Genomic DNA, 16585 nt, shown 5'->3' with positions numbered 1-16585 from the left:
CCTATCCTAACAAACCATACATCAATGGAAAGATTATTTATTCAGCTTTCAGATTATGTATAAACCTCAATTTCAAAAAATGGACCCTGGTTTTGTGATCCAGGGTCACATTTTGAAAATTTGCTCATTCCGACTCATTTTGCAAGCACGGGTCACATATCACAGCAAGTGTCATCTGCAAACAAATGATGCAAGTGAATTGTTTGATGCAAATTATTCCCTTTTCTTGCATTTTTTTAAATGACCTTTAAACAACTGATGTAAATTTTAGTGGATGTATAAATTAATTTCCGTTTTGTGAAGGGTTTTGCTTAAAAAGTGTGCCTGTGCTTAAATTATTTGAATGGCAAATAATGCATTCAGGTCTCCGGAAAACAATGGCATGGACAGACCTGGTTGAGCGGACCATACGGGCCAGTAGCGTCCTTTTCTCGTCCAGAGTAAATTGCATTACTCCCGGCTTCTCAAACTTCTGTCTGATCCACTATTTAGACTATAAGTCTATGGTAGCCTAATTCACAAATTACCTCAAATGCCATACATAACGTTTCCTTTAGATTGGCAGGTTTGAGCGCAGGAAAATACAGTTTATTCTGCATTCAGCAAATAAATTTTGTGTTGGGAGATGGACCTTATTGGGAAACTAAATTGCCAATCTGGAGCCATCTCCATTCATGTCACCCATCCGCGTTTGTACAAGTGTCTTCAAGTTCCCGTTATCGCAAACACCTGGCTGGTCAGGTTTGGTGAGGCTTTCTCCAAACTGGCCAAATACAAACGAGACAGCGATAAATGGAAGATGTTAACAAGAAATGTGGCAATGATTCCTATTTCAAAGAGAGCGCGTGCAGACGAGGAGTTAATGCACCCGCTTGCTTGGCAGCAGAACAGTGAACCGTGTCTACACCGGACACAACACTGTCACGCGAATCTATAATACGCAACAGGATGAGTCTATCTACACAGGACATTTGAACTTTGTGTCAACATTTGTTGTTGGCCGATGGAACCGTGTCTACACCGGACACGACACCGCCAGGTTGAGTGTCTACACAGGACATTTGAACTTTGTGTCAGTACCTCATAAATAGGACGAGGCAGTTTACTGTCGGGGATCTGTCATGTCGTGTCACACCGCATCCAGTGTAGCATAAATGATTATAATGAGTTCTTTAGTATTTTGTTGTGTCGCACCGCGCCGCTCGTGTCCGGTAGACAGGGTGTATTTAACTTTCTTATTTTGTCTGATCCACTGGCACTGCTGCAGGTCATTGATGAACATGAACTCCACCCCGATGTGCTGACAGTAGGCCATCTGCATAGTGCAGCGAGAGAGAAGTCATGCAGAACAACTAATCTTTATAGTTCGATAGCAGAAAGACAAAACATTTATATTGTTGGTGGATACGTACCTCTAGACGCCGGATGATTTCCCTGAGTGGAAGGGCACTTTCACTTCCCCCGATGAAGGTGGTGGTGGGAAGCTGGAAAACTTTATCCAGATCCGCTTCTTCCAGTCCATAGAAGCCTGGCAGCAGACATGCAAACACATGGATGGAGAAGGGGGAGGAAGGGCAAGAGAAACAAAACACCACAGTGAATCCGACCAACACACATAAACACAGAAGACAAAAACTACGTATGGATGTGAAACAATTTTTATGTTTTAAAAGTGCAATTTTTATAAATTAAAAGTGCAAATAAAAGCACATTCAAGCACATAAGACACAGAACATGCAAAGAAAAAGCTAATCCAATAGCGCGAGCAGAGGAAAAAGGAAAGATGAGGGTGAAAAACAGATCTATTCCAGCCCAGTCCACTGGTGCCAGAGTATATATGTAATATATGCATGCATAAGATGCTACAGATGGCAACATGTTAGTCTTAACATGCATGTTTGAACAAACACATTTTACCTAGAAATGTGTTTCAGTGTACAGTTGAACTCTTTTCTCATTGATTAATAAGCAACATGTGAGTGTATTATCTGCAAAAAATTAAGCTGAAATGTAGACCAGAATCTTGCATAGCAGTTTATTCTGACCTATGATCTCAAGGTGTGCTAAAACATGGCAATCATGTCTCACAATGTGTAAGACAGAGCTCCAGACAAAAAAAACCAATTAAGGAGCCATTGGCTCCTATAAGAAACAAAATTAGGCACCAAATTATTTTTTTAGGTGCCACAGAATTAGGCCTGTCACGATAACAACTTTTTGTTGTGCGATATATTGCCCCAGAAATAAATGCGATAAACAATATTATTGTCAATTTAAGACCATTTTATGCCACTAAATATATAATCATAATATAACAGCATAATAATGGCCTACACACTTTCAAATGACAACAAACTTTTAATTCTTAAGAATATTTAGATAATGGAAATTAAGTCAAAATATTAGATACCTTAAAAAACTTGAATAAATAGTAAATAAACATTTTCTAACAAAAAGTGCAAAGTAACAAGTAGAAAAAAAGAAAAATTCACAAATAACATTTTTACAGAGATTTTTTACATCAACATATTTTTCCCGGCCCTTCTTTTCTCTGTAAATTAAGGGTGCACACTATTGCTGAAGAACACAGTCCCTACTTATCAGTCAGATGTCCGTATGCACAAAGGCACAGATCCCTAAACAAGGCCATATCTGCAGATGAAACTTTGTTTGTAGAAGCATTTTTTTTATTTGAACTAGCACCGACTACACCACATTATGTACGAGAAGCTGCAAAAGACACAGGCGCAAGTGGAATGCAAAAAACATGGTGACATTAATTTTATGTAAATATAATGGGCAATATATTGCGTCACCAAAAATTATTGAGGTCACGTACATATATTGTGCGACAAGTTGATATATTGATTATTGTGACAGGCCTACACATAACACACATAATAAATGTGTATTATTATTATCTTAAACATTTCAATCATACTGTCATGTGTTTATGTCTCATCTTTTCTTGTCTTTATCAGCCTTTTAATGCATCTTGTAGATGTCCTGGGAACTAAGGATTTTTGTGTAGCTTGTCAGTGAACTACGGCTCTGTGTAGTAAATGCCGCTCCATTTGAAAGCACGTGCTGGAGATTTACTACTAATCACAGAACCGGCTTTACTGACGGGATGCGCATGGAAATCACATTCGATTATTTGCACAGCCCTACCTGGGAACTAAGGATCACTTAAATTGGGAACTAAACGTCTTTTCCAACTTGAGAACTATATACAGTCACAAAGAATTGTAATTAACACAAAATCTGTGGTGCCAATGATTTTTAATTGTGGGACTATAATTATTTCAGCATCACTTGGCCATTGAGTGTAGTTTGGGCTCCTAATCAATGCATCCTATAAATGTTGTCACGTCTTGCACACATCCAGTCTGTTTTTCTTCATTATTAACATGCAATTATATAGGAGGTGTTGAATTTTACCATTATTAGCTCCTTGCATTCTTTCTTATGTCAACACGTTAAGTAAAAATATGAATATGCATTTTATCTAGCTGACTAATGAGATTATGGACACCAAATGGTTATTCTGAGGTAAATGTATTGTTAGGTGGCATTTAAAAGTTTTCCACGTTTTCTGCCGTTTGAAACACTGAATGAGCAATTACATGAGACATTTCAGTAAGATGTACTATATCTTATATACCTTTCGATGTCCATTCATGTTTATTTTCGTACTATAGTAGTAAAGAGAAAGATATGATGGGTTCCAATGCCACTTGAACTGAGGCGCTAAAGCACATTAAAGAGCGCCAAAACGGCATTTATTGTTTGAATTTCGTTATGAATTTGGCAGAATTTTAAAGCTGATACTTTGTTTATTAAAATGTAACAAAGCACAAAGCTTATTGCGATTATTGGACGGCAAGTGCGCTACAAATAATATGAAGCTCACGCTTTAACAGAACAGCATTTAGAGTATCGATTATAAACAAATTGTTATATTGTTAATGTCCACACAGCTGACAGCTTTTCTGCACGCACTTCGCACGTCACCGCTCTCTCATGCCACCACAAAAGCTGCTTTTAGCAGGTATTCTGTCAACGCTGCTGTTCGGCTGAGATGAGGACTGTTCTAAAGTCTTTTTTTCCACTAAAACTTTGATGCGCATCGTCTCAGTTTATTACGTCAACATAACAAATGATGTTATCGCAAAACAAAAAGAAAAAAAAAAGTAATTACATGCAAATTTTTAAATCATAACATGTAAATTTCTCTACTCGCCAGTGGCGACCTCAGCAAAAAATTCTTGCAAATGCGACCGTTTTAGTCAGTCTAGAGCCCTGTAACATGAGTTGTTCCTGTTTACTTATCTACACAACATACATGAATAAATGTACCTCAATGCTGCAGGCAAGTAAACGTGATAACGTTCCTGCAACAGCAGTTAAACAAGATTATGCTAAACTATACATTATGACAAAAGTGAAAGAACAAAAGTCCAAACTGAGAATGTAAGCATAAATAGCAGGTTTTGTCAAGTCAAAAGTGATATTCTGGTTTCTAGACCACATCCTTTAATGTATGTCTGTGGGAATATTTTTTCTGTATATATTTTTTTTGTCAGTCAGACAAAAGTCTGATGGCTTAGAAAAGAGTCAATAGTCACATAATTTAAACTTTATCATTCACGCCTGTAGCTCAAAAGGGACACTAAAGTTGAATTCTTTCGCAATAGTGATATTTATATTAACACCACTATAAATTACCATTATAAACTGGAATCCATCAAGGGTGACTTTGGGAGAGTCTAACAACATGTCACTGCCTCAAACCCGAGCTCTGAGGCTAAATCTGACATTCTGTGAGGATCAGGACATTATGTAAGAAACAGACCCTAGGCAAGGTTAATGAGGGAAATCGCCACATATGCCAGCTGGGGCTCCTGCAAGGAAGAGAATGCCGCAGTGCCACATGGAGTTACATAAATGTATTTCTGCTAAGAGCTTTTAGCTTTACATTTTTTGTTTTTTTAATGCTTCTGTCATTTTTATTATTATTTTAAAAATATTTACATTTCACTTTATTTTTTAGCTTTAGTCATTTTAATAATTCAAGTTAAACTGATTTTAAGTTACCAAAGCAATATTCCTATTTTAATTTTTTCAAAGTTTTTTTTATATAACATATACATTTTATTTCAGCTTTATTTCAATTATCAAAAATTATTTTAAAGGAGACATATCATGCCCCTTTTTACAATATGTAATATAAGTCTCAGGTGTCCCCAGAATGTGTCTGAAGTTTCAGCTCAAAATACTCCACAGATCATTTATTATATCATTTTGAAAATGCCTATTTTGAGTGGAAGCAGAAACGCACTGTTTTACGCGCCCAATGACAGAACAGTTAGCATGTTTTGCTCAAACTTTCGCCATGGCATTAGAACTAATACACCGTTGTTTCTTGCGAAATCAAAATAACGGCACCGTGGGTGGAAACTTACAGATTAAGGGGCGGTAATATTATACTGAGATCCCTTTGCCACGTCACCAAGGGAGCAAAATCAGACGCGCTCGTTTTCTCAGACGCTTGCAGAAAAAGGCTTACCAAAACAAAGTTACTAGGTTAATCTTTTTCACGTTTCCTTGGTTAGTAGATGCACCGGGGACCTGATTATAGCACTTAAAACCTGGAAAAATCTGATTTTCATGATATGTCACCTTTAAATGGTTTTAGCTCGATTTGGTTAACAAAAAAAACAAAAAAAAAACACTGCTATAAACGTATTGGGAAAGCATGCTCAAGTATTCAGTTACTGACAGCCTTTTAGTAAGAAGCCTAAGGACAATGTTTGGACAACAAAATCAAGGACACAGGTTCCACTAAACGCTAAAAAAAGACAACAAGGCTCTCTTTTTAACTATGCAACACTCTTTTTGAACACTGCTTTTTGATCAGGGAACTGGTGGGAGCTTCTAAAAAATGCTACTAAAATGCACTAGCTAGTCCTCATACCTCCAGCTGTAAGGTGAGACAGACGGGCTTTAAATACAGCTGCATCCGAGGAGTCAAAAAGCATCACATAAAAAATGGTAATGCCCCGTGTGGACATGGCCAGTGTTACAAACCTATTTTTGTTTTAACGGTCATACCACATCATGACCTGAAAAGAACTGAACCTGTGAGGTGTTCTGAGAAAAAGCACTGAGCGAAGCATTTCCACTGAATGAAACAAAGAACAATGCAGCGCAGGAAAACTCACTCACCCCATATAGTGCACTCTGAAACCCTACCGTCAATACACTACTGAGGTCTCGCTAGTACTGGATGCTCATTCACAATCAGCCTGTCATTGATAAAAAAAGGCTCTAAAATATCAAGCTTTGCCATTAGAAGGAACTGATCAGACAGAGCAAAGCCATTTGGGATGCTGAAAATTAGAATTTTTATAATTTAGTTTTTTATTCAAATTTTGATTAAGTAGAACATTGCACTGCCAAAACACATTTTCATAATCAGCAATTTTGTCTTGTTTTCAAGTAAAATAAATCTAAACAACGAAGTTTTTTTTTTCTTATTTCAATGGCAGGCTGAAATTTACTGAGGTTTATGCTTAAAACAAGAACATTTTGAAGTGGGGTAAGAAAAATCAACTTAATTTGAGATATATTTTCTGAAAACAAGTCTGTTCTCATATACTATGCAATTCTTCTTCTGAAGTAAACGCATCTCTTTTTAATGGTGTTTCAATATTTATACTGTAAAAAAAAAATACTGCCTAAGAAAAGTTTCTTTGCAGGGTGTGTAATGAATGGTAATTAAATAAATCACACATCTTGTTCATGACACAAGGAACCTGAAGATCAGGAATCAAAACATTTGATGAACTATTTTGAGTTTGTATGGGGCATTCTGATGGTTCACATTTCTCAAATTGTTGTGTTGACTGTTTTGACAATTAACTAACCACAATCTTCCTTAGCAAGCTGACTATGTACGTGAGGTTTGTCTCTTGCTTCCAATCGTCCATGCTGAATGTGTGCATGCAGATAAGCCTCAACAAACAGTATGTGCACAATACAATGAGAAATAAAGCAAATGCTATTCACAGCATTCAGAAAAGCCAACAGCCTAGGCGTTACCAGTGCAATAAAAGAGCCACTGTGAGAGGATATGAAAATGGCAATCTGCAGAGAGAAAGAGGAACTACAACATGACACTAGATGAGACAAGTATTTCACTAACAAGCAGACACTTTTGAGGTCAAGAGTGATGTATGGAAAGACATTAGGAAACATAATTTACAATGGGCAAAGCCAGGGGACTGCATATGATAATGTACAAACTTAATTTGGCACCATTATTTGGCATCACAGATCTATTCCAAATAGTAGGCAGCACAATAGTCTAGTCAACTGTCATACATACCCTATGTTCAAAAGTTTTGGGTCAGTAATTTTTATATATACAGTGGAAATCAAAATTAGATAACAACCTACAATTTCCTAAATTTCAAGGTCACTGCTTAGTCCTATTTGAAGTTATCCTAACAGGAGTAGATGGGCAGTTTTTAAGCATATTTCATAAATTACTTGTATTCTGAGGCACAGTATAAAAAAACTTGAGGTATTTGAAAAATAAAATGATCAAAATTACAGAAAACTTACAGATACCTTTAAGTTATTTGTGTTAATCTGGCACCTGGTGCTAATTTCCTTAATTATATGACAAACCCTATTTAACTGGCAATATTCCTCTAATTTTCACTGAGACTGTAAAATGGCAGGGCAGGCTTTAAACTGCTTTGCGTCTCTCCGTCAGATAACCCCATGTGCGTGATGCGCCATTACATAGGCTATTTATTTCCCTAAACCTCCACACAGCTCGTATATTTTTCCGCCAAGGGGTGAGAACCTAATGATTACGAAAACGGTTATTTATTTTTGATAATTATTATTTTATTTCAGTTAGTTTTTCAATAACTGTTGTTAGTTTAGTTTCGTTTTAGTTTTTCAATTATTTTGACGTTTTTATTTTATTTCAGTTTACGAAAATGTTTTTTCATCAATCGTTTTAGTCTTAGTTTTAGTTCTCGTTTACGAAAATAACCTTGCTTTGCAGTGACGAAGCCTCTCATCAGCAGAAAGAATCAAAAGGCTAGGCTCACCTTTGCTGAGGAGCATGTTGTGTGGACAGAGGAGAACTGGTCCAAAGTTCACTTTAGTGATGAGAGAAAGTTTAATTTATTTGGGTCTGATGGGAAACATTTTGTTTGGCATCAAACTGGGGAAAGACTGAAGCCCAAGTGCGTAAAGAAGTCAGTGAAAGCTGGAGGAGGAAGTGTCATGGTTTGGGGGATGTTTTGTGCAGCAGGTGTTGGGCCTCCTATACAGCGACATGGCAGGTGAATGCAAATGTTTATCAGAACCTCCTTCAGCAACTACCTTCCCTGCAAGCATCTCCCAATCAGCCTGCAATCTTCATGCAGGACAATGCCCCTGTCACACTGCAAAATGGATAAAGCAGTTCCTTGAAGCTAAGAACATTGAAATAATGAAATGGCCGGCCCAGGGTCCTGACAGCTGTAACCCTCCAAAATTGTAGTTATAATCTTCTTTTGTGCTACAGTGGGTACTGTTCTCTAAATATGATCACTGTGTTTTCCACAAAATAAAGGTTTTCGTTTAAATTATTTTGTCAAACATGTTAGGAACAGGGTATACCCACAGCTAATAATCCTTAAAACTTTGAGCAATGAAGATTAACAATATTTCAGAAAAATTCTCTCTAATTTTGATCTCTAATGTATATGTATTTTTGTTTTCAGAAAGGACACATTAAATTGATCAAAAGTGACTTTTTATTGTTACAAAAAGATTTCTATTTTAAATAGATGCTTTCTATTTATCAAAGAATCCTGAAGATAATGTATTGTGGTTTCCACAAAAATATTAAGCAATACAATTGTTTTCAACATTGATAATATTAAGAAATGTTTCTTGAGCAGCAAATCAGCATATCAGATTGATTTCTGAAGGATCATGTGACTGAAGTTTGGAGTAATGATGCTGAAAATTCAGCTTTGCATAACAGAAATAAATTACATTTTAAAATATATTCAAATAGAAACCAAGTATTTTAAATTGTAATAATATTTCACAATATTACTGTTTTTACTGTATTTTTGATCAAATAAATGCAGCCTTGGAGAGCAGAATAGTTCTTCTTAAGAAAAAATCTTACTGACCCCAAACTTTTGAGTATAGACTCAAAAGTCCTATTAATTAAATGTGCAATTTCACTTAATAATTGTGTGTATTTTTGGACTTATTAGAGTATTCATCTGTCTATTGTAATCAACTGATCATTGGCAGCTAGGTTTGGAACAAGGCCATCAACTCCAGTATCACCCATTTCCCAAGCAATGTTTATATTATGTCGAACCTGCACACAAACAACACTCACTGCTGAGTGTGCTTTTATTTTACCCATTGCAAATATCCAAACAGGTCTGGACAACATGCATGCTCCAGGTAAGGGAGGACAGCACAAAAATAAGCCATGCCACCTAAAAAGATTAAATCATTCTCCAACGCCTGATCAAAACCTCACCAAGTTTACCAGAGGATGTGATTATATCTGCCGGTATGAACGAATCAAGATCTGCATCCATAATTCCCAGAGGATCCAGCTGTGCAACGTGGTGCCCTCGAATCTGCAGGGTTCCAGAAAAAAGACATACAGACAGAAAAAGAAAAAGAGGAGAAGGTAGGACAGTAACCCAAAGAAAAGTAGAGGCAGTTAAGGAGGTAAGATTGGGACAGAGTGAGTGTGAAAGCCACCAGAGAGATGACAGAAGAACAGGGACAGAAGGACAGAGCAATGTTAACACAATGAATGAGCATGCTCGCAATCACACTGAACACCACAAGCAGTTCTCACCGGACTGATGGGTCCCGATAGTAAGTGGGGCATTGTCAAAATGTACACAACTGATGCCCAAAGGGTCGAGTTTGGCTACATGATGACCTCTGACCTGTGAACAAGGCAACAGCACTTACAAGCTAACAGAGGAGTGCAATCACAGATTAACATTCTTTACTAAGGCACTTATATTTTATATTGTAAGGGTCCTAGCTTTTTAATTAATCAAATTAGCCAAGATAATCAATTTTGAAAATATGCCAGGGGTGAGGTCAACATATTCTGTTACACCAAATACACAAAATAATGATCTTTAAAAAAGCATCATATGACCCCTTTAAATCTATTCTGTGGATATTTGCAGATAAAGATTGTGTCGAAAAGATTCTCATGTATGAGGAATGAGGATAATATGAGGTCCTCATCTACTTTATCCAACATATTGGACCAGCGATATATGACTGAAACTTGGACAGTTTGGAAGTAAGGGTAATATGTTTAGGCAGTACAATACCAGCAAAAAGGAATGCTGACTTGTTTTTTAATCTTTTACAGAGTAAAGTCATACAAACAATGAAATAACTTAAATCTGCACAAATGTTCAAAAGTCTGGGGTTTTTAAAAAATATATTTTTGAAAGAAGTCTTGCAGGCTCACCAAAGCTGCATTAATTTGAATAAAATACAGTAAATATTGTGCAATATTATTACAATTTTAAATAAATCTTTTCTATTTGAATATATTTTAAAGCATAATTTACTAATGTGATGCAGAGCTGAATTTTCAGCATCATTTCTCCAGTCTTCAGTGTCACATGATCCTTCAGAAATGATTCTAATATGCTGATTTGTTGTTCAAGAAACATTTCTTATTATTATCAATGTTGAAAAGTTTTGATGTTAAATATTTATGTGGAAACATTACACTTTTTTTTCCAGGATTTTTGATAAATAGAAAGTTTAAAAGAACTATTATTTAAAATAGAAATTTTTGTAAAATTAAAAATGTCTTTATTGTAAATTCTGATCAATGTAATGCATCCTAGCTGGAATAAAGTTCTCATTTATTAAAAAAAAAATCTTACTGACCACAAACTTTTAAACAGTACTGTAAATACAGGAATCATTATTAGTACAATATGATGAGGAGAAAACAGCAGCAGTAGAGTCCTCTCCTCCAACTTCCAAAATTTTAGCCTTCATACCTGGTAAGCACGGATGAGGGACTGCACGGCAAGGTGGTCTTCCACCAGTTTTTCCACATTAGGCTGAGCTCCAACCAGTGCCTGGGCCTGAGACAGTCCTGAGAGACTCACCCCCACTGGAGGTGGGTTTTGGTAGGCAGAGCCAGGGGGAGCGCCTGCGTTGGCATTACGGAAGAAGATGTCCCAAGACTGTTGAGAAAGGAGAAATCACAGTAGAAGAATAATAACAATACTTCAAGTGCTGTGCACTAAACACATTTGAAAAAAAAAGATGATTTTTTTAATGTGTTAATATACATCCACGGACGTACACAAGTTATTTTGGATTATTAAAATAAAATGTTAAATAGCAATTTCAATTTTAAAATTTAAATTTAGTTTTGTTATTTCAATTTCAATTTCACAAAGAATTGTGCAGCATTTTGTCCAAACAATAACGAAAGGCCACCTTTTCATTTATAATTTGTTTTAAATCTCATTTTGATGAAAAAAGTAAATAAAAATTGTGAGAAGATCGCGAAATCAGTATCGTGAATCGTATTGCATCGTGAGTTGAGTGAATCATTACATCCGTACTGCCGACCAGCAGAATTGGTGTCTTGCATCATCACACAGGAATTATTCTGAATCATGAATTTTGCTTCATCCTCCAAAGTCTCCAATACAGATGGGAACTGTGGTCAAATCTGAGTAAACTGTGGGAAGGGGTCAAATTTCAGTAAACTGCTTTTCTGATCAGCAAAACTTCACTGGATAAGCTGGATGTTCGATTGCATAACCAAAGACATTTGACGCAATCATCTGAAAAGCTTTAGGTCCATGCAGGGACAGAAAAGAAGAGCAGTTTGAAACCTAGACCATGTCTGACCTTGTTCTGAGCATAAGGGCTTACTTACCTGCATATCGGGTCACTGTGATTTAATGACACATCACACAGGACCTCATACTAACCTGATAAATGTCTAATAGGCTTTAAGGAGCTAAAGAGCTCAGTGTGTTAAATTAAGAGCGCCGATGCCGTATCATCTCGCAGAAGGGCACAGGAGGGAAGTCTCAACTGTATTATGCACTTCCTTCATAATTTTCCTCAACAATTTAGTTATTATTTATTACTTCTGTCTACAATAGTCTGTATTTTGCTTTTATCTATGGCTGCCCATTTGAGGATTCACTTGTGTACTTTTTCTGAGGCTCAAGACGAATTAAATACTCCAAGGTCAAAAGAGTTAAAGCTAATTTATATAAATGTGTATAAATATGTATAGCAATATATAAATGCATAGACAGACAGTATTGGCTGTTCATCTAAAGGTATGCTTAAGTGTGATGTTCAAAGAAATAAATAATAAAAAAAAAAAGATACAGAACTAAATGGAAAGGTAACAGCAGGTTTGTCCACTGCGCTTGATTTAATGTGTTACAGTATGATACATTCTCCACAGTTTCTCAGAAAACATTTAGTTCTAGTTTGAAAACATCCTGGCTGGAAACCATACAAGGGCATGTGAAATGGAAAAGAAAAGTCTTACATAACAGCCCTGCAAAGCTAAGCTTACTGTCAGAGAGGGGAAACAAAGTCACATTATGAAACGTGGATGTCCTCAAGCACAACCTTGGAGACCAAAGAAGTTCCTCTGCAGTTTACTACACAAACAAATCAGTTACGTTCATAAAAGAATCATTCTAACTGCCATGTGAACTGAATCAACTGATTCATTTCTAAAGATTTGACTCAAAAGGATGTTTCATTCACAAATCAAGATGTTGCTACCTCTTACATGAAACTGTCAAGATTTAGGGCGGATATCAAGATTTTTAGAAGATAACAACTTGGGTTATCTGGGTGCTTTCTGCATTAAGTCCTCAAAGATTCGCTTACATATATTATATGGGTCTATAATAAAACGGAAGTAAGTAAATGATGACAGAGTTGTCATTTTGTGTGGACTGCTCTTTCAACACTCAAACAATTACCAATTCACCTTTTTAAAACAAACTTGAAGACCAAAAAAGGAAAGTCATTTGAGAGGCAGAGTAAGTTAAGTTGTGATGAAAGATTATGAATACATTGTTTTCTGTAGTATTGCATCCACTGATTAATCTTTCACAATATGAACAGGAATGTGCATTGTGAAAGTAAACGATGAATTTTGATTTCACGTGGATTTTAAGCGTCATAACTGTGGTATTGCAGCAAAGCAGCCAGGATTTTCACAAAATCCTCTACGCTGAGAGCTGACATCTTACCTTGTGCACACTCTTGGGGTTCTCCAGCCATGCGTAGTACATCTCCTCCACATAGTTGGAGCTCGTCCCATTGAGAAAAGGCTCAGCGGCGACAGGGGCCGTGTAGCACCGAAAGGGCTGAAACGTCCTTAGGGCCCCGGGTGTCACCACTGTTCTCTGTTGTGAGAAACTTGTAGCATTCTGAGAGGCTGTGAACGGCCGTAGCCGTGCAGCGCAAGTCCTTAAGCGATGCATCGCAGTCTATAAACCAGCTCCACCGCTTCTCCAAACCAACCTCGAGAACTAAAGCCCCACACAACACTAAATGCAACAGATCCTGGATGTGTTCTTTTAATTAAAGCTTGTCCTCCTACTCCTCCACTCAAGGTCTATTCGACTCAAGTCCCAGGAACCTGAAAGAAACACCAGCATGTCAATAAATAAGATAAATAAAACGACATTGCGGTAACAGTAAATGTTTAGGAATGAATCGCATGTTTTTGTGCCTGTCCTACAGGTCTGGTTTGCTCAGAAGTCTTGCAAAGGATTCTTCCCGAGCATGAGACAGTTGCACATGTGTGCAGTCCTTTAATTTATGAAAAAGATCACTGGATACCAAAACCTCGTCAAGCATGATATATGACATTACACTTTACAGAAAAATCTGCATGACAAGAAAAAAGTACATAAATGTTTCTTATTATAATAATGAATTGCCGATGTCCGCTTTTCATGACTATACGTGCATAGAAAAGGGCTCTTCTTAGAAATAAGAAAAGAAAGAAAGAAAGAGCCACTAATAAGTTTAAATAAGAGTTATAAATATAGCTGCAAGCAGCAATCACGGGGCCAAGCACTCCAGAGGCAAATTGAGAAGCTAAGCATGGCATGGAGCATCAGGCCCAAAATGGCTGACATGGGAAAATTTGATATGGTTCGACTCGGCATGATGCACCGAATCTAACCAGTTTTGTTATTTTTGGCCAAACCATTCAGATGTTATAAGCAAAAATATGCATTTTTCATATCTCCTGACCACTAGGGGGCACTGCGCCGAAACACTGCAGGTAGTGTCAGGTCATGCTTGTTATAACACACACCAAGTTTGGTCTCAATACGCCAAACCATTGCAGAGATATAGCCTCACATCCATTTTTACGTGCTCTTCGTAGAATTCCTTCGTGCGTTATTCGAGAACGGTTGGACAAATCAACTTGAATTCCATAACTTTTTGCCAGCATGGTCTGAAGATGATCTGAGCCAATTTTGGTGAGAATCAGACAAACCGTCTAGGACGAGTAAGAAAAAGTAGGTTTTACGAACAATTAAAAATAGCTAAAAAACTAAACCTTGCGATTTTTGAATTTTGGTGTTCATTCGACTCGGCATGAGCCAACGATTCAGAGGAAACACGAATTTTAATTTTGTGCCTTATAGTTCAAAAGTTATTAGCATAAAGAAATTGCAACTTTGGACAAGTGGTGGCGCTAGAGAGTTGGAGTTAGAGACTCCAAACTTGCTGTGGTTAATGTTGAGACTGTCCTCTATCAGTGTGCCAAATTTCACAACTTTCCCGCAAGCGGTTCTATGGGCTGCCATAGACTTGCGGCGGAAGAAGAAAAATGACGCTAACGGATACAATAGGTGCCACCGCACCTTCGGTGCTTGGCCCCTAATAATCTCTTAGCAGCAGCGAAGGTCTCGTGAGTAACTTAACGGTCCACACCGGCTAGCTTCAGCTAACACCAGCAAATACAAAACTCTCCATAAAACCATAAAACGTCTGTTTAAATTGCCATTGTCTCAATGGAAGAGAAAAAATATCACATTATACAACTCTAACAACAAACAAACCTTTAAATGTGTCTAATTACAGAGTTTTCTCTTCAGGGTTGCTGACAGACAAAGCGCTGCGAAAACAGATAAAAAGCGATTCAAATACTTACTCTTAGAGCGAGAGATTCTGTACAGCGCAGGTTAATGTCATGAAACAAAAAATGAAAGAGAAAGAGTTGGGTATCAGGAGCAGATGAGTCTCGTGGCGGCTAGTCGTTTCTAGGCAGCGCGAGCAGCGGCTTCAAGTGCGCATGACGTCAGCCTCGGCACGAGGAGTTGCATTCACTCTTTTCCAGCACGTTTTGTATGTAAAGCATGGGCGAGGCCAGACGTTTCCGATCTATAAATCCATCACCCGCAGGTGCTCTGGCTTAATTTGTAAGTTAGACGGTTCGGATTCAGTGCTAAGACTTAGTTTCAATTGGGATATTCAATATATACTTTATAAAGAATTGATCTGATTGATATTTGTTTCGCTATTTTCAAATTCAACTCCACAAACGCGCGTATTTTCTATTATGTCCTTACTAAGAGAAAGACGAATCATCCTTTTGACAAGCGTATGGTATATAATGCACCTATAGGAAGAGGGAAAATGAAGAAACTGCCTGTAATTGACCATGAAAACTCGCGTTTAATATTTTTAAACCAAATATATAAAGTTATAGTGAAATAAGACGTTTATTATTATTATCGTTTAATAAATTTACATCCATTTGGAAAATTACCAACTTCTCATTGGGTGGGCCCATGCTCACCCGGGCCCACCCCCGTAGCCTCGCCACTGACGTAAAGAGCAATACATTATGCAAACATTTATTTTTATTAGGAAAATACCATACATGTTTAAGAAGGAGCTGGCTCTTTGCGAACCAAATTACATTTGATAAATAACTGAATTCATTACCATAGTAAATTTTAAAGTACCATGGTAATTACTGTACCGTGTAACCACCACAGTACTTCGGAAAGGTTTTTGTGCATCTTATTCTGCAATTTTGTTCCTAAAAGAAACACACAAATATAGACAACTTAAAGATTAATATTTCAGTTTCTGGAAGACTTCAGGAAGAATCATGGCTCAGGACAGATTTTATTTTACCTCTTGAAAAGATCTATTTTGTCCTTATATTTAGTATTTTATATGCCTTTGTGTACGTTTATAAACTATATAACAGCATATACAATAACAACCGTTTATTGAGACAGGATGATAGATTTTGTATGCACAAGACTGCATAACCATAGAATAATAACCATAACTTCTCCTTCACGATGAGCATGTAAACAGCCATTGTTGATTCATCTGGCCAGAGTACTGGACAGGCTGTGCAAAGAACTGTCTGTACTATGCATTTACACCAGTTTCCACTGAACACAAACCATTTTTAGTGACTCAAAAGTACACACAGCTGTGAAATAAATTCACATGC

The 16585-nt window shown here is 37.1% G+C and overlaps 1 protein-coding gene across 1 annotated transcript in view; it reads right to left on the bottom strand.

Moving 5' to 3' along the window:
- Positions 1-15518, bottom strand: part of LOC107658646 (2-oxoglutarate dehydrogenase, mitochondrial-like) — a 26948-nt gene extending 11430 nt beyond the window's left edge. The window contains exons 1-7 of the mRNA XM_016447289.1: positions 15263-15518; positions 13338-13729; positions 11091-11279; positions 9575-9677; positions 1413-1528; positions 1232-1315; positions 393-469 (exon numbers count right to left, since the gene is read on the bottom strand). Coding sequence (XP_016302775.1) covers positions 393-469; positions 1232-1315; positions 1413-1528; positions 9575-9677; positions 11091-11279; positions 13338-13571 — 803 coding nt within the window. The 5' untranslated portion in view covers positions 13572-13729; positions 15263-15518. The remainder of the gene's footprint in view (positions 1-392; positions 470-1231; positions 1316-1412; positions 1529-9574; positions 9678-11090; positions 11280-13337; positions 13730-15262) is intronic.
- Between the last annotated feature and the right edge of the window lie 1067 nt (positions 15519-16585).

Source organism: Sinocyclocheilus anshuiensis, unplaced genomic scaffold (genome assembly GCF_001515605.1).
Source record: "Sinocyclocheilus anshuiensis isolate Anshui unplaced genomic scaffold, SAMN03320099.WGS_v1.1 scaffold343, whole genome shotgun sequence".
Taxonomy (NCBI): domain Eukaryota; kingdom Metazoa; phylum Chordata; class Actinopteri; order Cypriniformes; family Cyprinidae; genus Sinocyclocheilus; species Sinocyclocheilus anshuiensis.
Note: the sequence above shows the minus strand (reverse complement) of the source record. Positions and strands in the feature narration are given on the sequence as shown.